We start from the raw sequence: 5888 nt of genomic DNA, 5'->3' as shown, positions 1-5888 counted from the left end.
ATTGATGTTGGTAATGTCTTGTTTTAGGTAAAATTTTAAGTCCACACGGCCTGAGACACGGGCCTGTGACTCAGCCGTGTGTGACACACAGACTGGCAACATAGCCATGTGTCTCCTGTAGGTTCCTTTCTATGCAAGTCAGTGAGTTACACGGCCTGGCATATGGGCGTGTAACCCCACTTAGAGAGTTACATGGGTAAGGACACGAGTTGAGACACGACTATGTGTCCCTAGTTCAAAGGTTACACGGCCTGAGACATGGGTGTGTGTCTCAGTAGTGTTAGGCACATGGCCTGGCCACACGGCTATGTGACCTTTGTATTCAAATTATTGTATCTTTTTCTTTAACTTTCCAAATGTTTTGAATTTAGTTCTGAATTATTTCTAAGGTATTTCTAGGGCCTTGAGGGTTCAATTTAGGGACGGAATGTATATGTATGATTGAATTATAATATGTTTATGATAATGTATAAAATATATGTTTAAATGTTTTGTTTGTACGGTAATGCTCCATACCCTAATCCGGTGACAGATATGGGCTAAGTGTGTTATAGCTAGTTTGGAAACATAACCTCTCAGACCATTCTTAGTGTTCTTATCAATCTTCACCATACAGCCAATTGTCCCACTGATTGTCTTAAGAGTACTTTTCTTGTACAACATTCCCTACAATCTTAGCAATCGTATTCATCCCATAACTCGCATCGAATGAGCCTTATTAGTCAAGAAAGAAGTCGACTAGGGTTGAACTGTTAAATAATGACCAAAGACTACCCACAAACCTTCAAATAAAGCTTTAATGTAATTATCCTCAGAATTAATTTTCTCCATGAAATAGCCATTTTCAAGGTCCATTAATTAGATTTGACCTGACAGCTTCGAAATGCCATAAATCCTATTGAGAAGTACATTAATAGTGATTTCCCTATCCAATAAAATCAAAATGACAGTTCTTTCCATGCTCTTTTCCAAAAAGGAGTAAACTCTTTCTGATAATTTAATTGAAGGGATGCCACCAATAGATTAGGAGATTATATCCACTTCACCTAACTCAATATCTTCAGCACAAAATCCTCTGTTACTACAAATCTCCAATGAGGAAAATCTCGAACACACGAACAAAACTTGAACAGAAGAAGAAATAGGACAAGGCTCCAAGGCGTGTATCAAACCACTATCTTTAAGGTTATTTTCGCCCTCACCTATCTTCGGTGTGCAAACGAGTTCCAAGCAAATTAACCTCAAGGATACAATGAATCCAATGACTATTTGCATTTTGCACTAACAAGAATAGCCCATTACACACTAAGCAATGTGTGACAAGGAGCTCAATTTCTATAAAGGATTTCTACAATAATACTTTATAGAATAATCTAATAATATTAGAAAATAAAAGAATGAAAGAAATAATATTAGAATTTGTTGGTATGATTTCCAAATGAAATCTCATTCTTATTTATAGAAATTTTCATGTCTCTTCATAGAGACTTCTTTCATCAATAAGTGTCTTTCTGAATAATAATGTCTTTAAAATAAACACATAATTATTCATTTAATATTTTAATTGTTCAAATAATATTATTTAAATAGTTATAATTCATTTTCAAAAAATTAAATAATATAATATTTTGATTAATTACACCCATTCATTTATAATTATTAGAACATTATAAATATTTAAAAATGTTCCAACATCCTCTCCTAACCAAATTAGAGTTTTTCGTAGATCCCAGGAGCACATCTTTAAACGAGGCCTTCCTTTCCTCCAAATCATCAACTTTCCATCCTACCTCTATCTAGGGATTCATCTTCTCGAAGTCAAACCTTTTTAGTAGCCCTTCGAGTGCTATTATCAACCAAAATTGCCTCCAGAGCGAAAACCTTCTAGTTAAAGTTAACAAGGAGAATTCCTACTAAATTTTTGTCTAATAGACTAATTTCACCGACTAAAAAAACTTAAATATATAATATAAATAAATTAATATATAAAATTTAGAAAGAACCAAAACAAAATTTAAAACACTGTTAAATCGAACGGATAAGTTGTTTTTTTGATAAATCTGTTTTTAAATAAAATACAAAAATCACTTCTATATATGTAAGGTTCAAAAGGGCAAGGAGTCTAATTAAAAATTCTGCAACAATGATTGAATTATGATCTGTTCAGAAGCCTAACTTGAGGCTAATTAAAATAATTTGGTTAGGTAGCTTCAACAAATTCTATTAAACAATTATTTAGAAAAAGAAAAAGTTAGAGATGGAAATAACAACGTGAAATTTAGATAGGTTTAAATATGCTACAATTTTCTTTACATTAGCAGAAATTAGTTTTTACTTTTTTAAAATTTAAAATTTTAGTTCAAAAATTTATTTTTATTAAATTTACTAATTAGACAATTTAAAATATATAAATACTCACTTTTGTATCTATGAAATAAATAAAAAAGTTGATGTTACAATAAATTTAAATTTAATCAAAAAATTTTAACGAAATTAATAATTGATTGTGCATTTTTAAAATTTAAAAAAATAAAAAAATTCTAAATAATTAAAGAGTTCAACGACCTGTAGCAGATTTAACCAATTAGATAAGGGGAGATAGATTATAACATGATAAGGAGAGCCAAGAAAGAAAAGAGGGACTGTTTGTTAAGATGTTTTCCTTGTTGTAGGTAAAATAAAAATAAAAAAGAAACTATCAGTCAGTCGGTCAACTTTAATAAATGTGACGGTGCCAAACTTTTTTTTAGTAATTGTAAATTATTTATATTATTTATACTATATATTAAAAAGTTAATTGAGTCATATCCCAATTCAATTAAGAATTATCAAATGTCGTTTAATTTTATAAAACAATAAATATTATTTTAAATTTATTTATTTTTTTACATTTTGATAAATTTAGAAAAACATATTCATATAAATGAGACTCATGAAAGTTAACCTAATATATCATAATCTTTAGTTATCTCAATTTTATAATTTCATTCAAAGTTACTTTTAATTTTTATATTTTTTACATAATTGTCCTCACCCAAAAAAGTGGATAGACCATAATCTAGTTATCTATACTATATGTAAAGTGCTGGTGTCATGAGTCAACTCAACTCCAGTTTAACGATAAAATTATTAAAATACCCTTACGTCAAAGGATAATTAATATTATTATAAGAGTATTTTCACCTTTATACTTTTGTATAATCTTCAAATAGAACAATTAAAAACTTTATTTGAGAATTAACACAAGATCAACAAATTTAGATAGAAAACCCTTACCATTCTACTAATAATATTTTTTTGATATATTTTTATAAATTTTTTAATATAAAATATTTTCTTACACCCACATTGTGAGTATGATGAAATCTACTATTAATTACGTTGTTGATTGAGATGGTATCATAAATTAAGTTAATACCAACTTAAAGTTGATGACAACACTATAATAAATAATTGTATTCATTTAATATTCTTAATATGATATATTTATGTGTTTAAATTTCATTTTACTTCCAATTTAAACACATATTTGTTCTAAACACTTAATTTCCATATGCATACATGTATGATAAAATTTCTAGTTATTATAAAACATTTTACTAAATTTTATGTAATTTATTCGCAACAACTCAATTAAAAAAAAGTAGGTAAAAAATAAAAATCAAACCATAAAATACTTCTTTCTAAATTTGTAAGGTTATAATAGTTAATTGATTTTTTAAATTTCCATTTAAATAAAATTATATCCAATATTTAACAATTTTATTTTTTCACTCTTGGTTTTTTTTTAATTTCCTACTTTAGATATTTCAATTATTTAATTAATTTTCACATATAGTATTATTAAGATACTGGAGTGATTGATGGTAAAGGAAGGACAAACATTTTATATAGATACGACATAAAATAATCTTTGTAAATGGCTAAAAATCTAAAAGGGAAGAAGATTGTCAAACTTTGATTTGCCATTTGCATGCAGTGAAAACAAACATGCATGCACTCAACCCACCGGTCAAACTCAACCCTACCTTTTCCTATTTAAGTATAGCATGCAACTAACCAACCTAACAAACCCTAAATAGATACCCCCTTCGTCCTCCCCCCCCCCTTGCGCTTTGTTTCAGTCTTCAAAGAGCAGCTCAGCCGGTGATTCCTAATTAGCGGTGGATAATGAGGAAGCCTTGTTGCGATAAGCGAGACACCAATAAAGGGACATGGTCCAAGCAAGAAGACGAGAAGCTCCTAAATTACATTCGAAAAAACGGTGAAGCTGGTTGCTGGCGCACTCTTCCTCGGGCTGCTGGTTGGTTTCTACCATTTCATTGCATCCGCTACCCTATAATTCAAATCAAGGATGAATCATATATATATATGCTAATAATTTGTGTTGTTTTGGATTGGTTTAATAATTTAGGGCTCCTTCGAGGTGGTAAAAGTTGTAGGCTGAGATGGATAAACTATCTAAGGCCTGATGTTAAAATAGGAAACTTTGGTGAAGATGAAGACGACCTTATTATCAAGCTTCATACACTTTTAGGCAATCGGTAAGATTAAACTCGAAATTAGTGTCAACTGAAAATTCGAATATAAATCTTTTATTACTTCAATATTATTGAGTGAACCTAATGATCACTAAATTTGTGTTTAGACTTTTAGAATTTAAACAAAGAAAAATAGCTCAGGTAAAGCCTTACTTTTACGCCTTATAAAAGAAATACCATGACTAAATTAAAATACTGTCTTACATTACATATTGATATGTATAGATGAAGACAAGATGAGTTTACTTCTTGTTAAGGATAGATTTTGGATTAAGAACGTGCCTGAGGGTATCCTAATAAATGATATCTCATATTTTCTTAATAAAATTTATCTCCAAGAACAATGTAATTCAGGTGGTCGTTGATTGCTGGAAGATTGCCTGGACGTACCGACAATGAAGTGAAGAATTATTGGAACTCACATTTACGAAGGAAGCTCATAAACATGGGCATCGATCCAAATAAGCATAGCTTGACCCGCCACAACCGCCCACATCATAATTCCAATACTAACACAAGTGCAAGTGCAACATTAATATCATCTGCTTCAAAACTCCCAAAGTCCCATAAATGCATTGCACCGCCCAACAACAAACCCTGGCGCGACAACGATCAAGTTTCCGATGCCGCAAGTTGCTTGTTGGAAGATGAAGATGATGATAATCTGCCATGCAGTACTACTCAATATCAGCTGCCTGATCTGAACCTAGAGTTGACTATCAGTGTTTCAGCTCCTAATTCCACGGCTAAACTTGAACAACATGATCATCAGATTCAGGAACCAAACCACAAACAATGCTCCAACATATCAAGTGACCTACACTTCTCCTCAACTCCCACTCTTCTTCTTTTTCACTAGTCAATTTGCTTCTCCAAGCCCACTTATTTTACCTCAAAATATAATTACATAACTAGGTTAAAATGGAGTTAGGAAGTTGTCATGTGTTTTTTATTCCTTTGGTTAGGTTTTATTTTATTTATTATAATGTACGAACACATGCCACATTCCTATAACTTTGCATTTAATTCCATGGGAAGTGTTCATCCATCTAAAAAGTTGGATTTAGAATTTATTTATTCTATAAATTTTGAAAAAAAATCCAATATAGGTATATTAGTTAAAGTTGAATATGATTATAATTATTTAAATGGTATATATGGAATAATAAATTTATCATCTAAAAAGTGTTGGGTACGGTGATAAATAATATTTTATTTTCACGGAGACAATTCAAGTTTAAACTTTTAAGATCAAATTGTTAGAAAAGACAACAACAAACGCTCAAAAAATTAGTCTTCATAAACCATAAAATAAACTTGAAAAATACCTTAATAGTATATAAAAAA

General features: G+C 30.1%; 1 protein-coding gene across 1 annotated transcript; it reads left to right on the top strand.

Annotated features, from left to right (window-relative positions):
* Nucleotides 1-4071: 4071 nt before the first annotated feature.
* On the top strand, nucleotides 4072-5589 carry LOC107916963 (myb-related protein 308). Its single transcript, XM_016846342.2, has 3 exons — nucleotides 4072-4303; nucleotides 4415-4544; nucleotides 4896-5589. The coding sequence occupies exons 1-3, from the start codon at nucleotides 4171-4173 to the stop codon at nucleotides 5398-5400; spliced, it is 768 nt and encodes a 255-aa protein (XP_016701831.1). The 5' UTR covers nucleotides 4072-4170; the 3' UTR covers nucleotides 5401-5589.
* The last annotated feature ends 299 nt before the right edge of the window (nucleotides 5590-5888 follow it).

The sequence above is a fragment of the Gossypium hirsutum genome, chromosome A01 (assembly GCF_007990345.1).
Source record: "Gossypium hirsutum isolate 1008001.06 chromosome A01, Gossypium_hirsutum_v2.1, whole genome shotgun sequence".
Lineage (NCBI taxonomy): Eukaryota > Viridiplantae > Streptophyta > Magnoliopsida > Malvales > Malvaceae > Gossypium > Gossypium hirsutum.
The sequence above is the reverse complement of the archived record's forward strand: the minus strand, read 5'-3'. Positions and strand labels throughout refer to the sequence as shown.

Coding starts and splice junctions, on each gene's coding strand:
- LOC107916963 (XM_016846342.2), top strand. CDS start 4,171: ATGAGGAAGCCTTGTTGCGATAAGCGAGACACCAATAAAGGGACATGG. Junction 4,304..4,414: donor CACTCTTCCTCGGGCTGCTG/GTTGGTTTCTAC, acceptor TTAATAATTTAG/GGCTCCTTCGAGGTGGTAAA. Junction 4,545..4,895: donor CATACACTTTTAGGCAATCG/GTAAGATTAAAC, acceptor AATGTAATTCAG/GTGGTCGTTGATTGCTGGAA.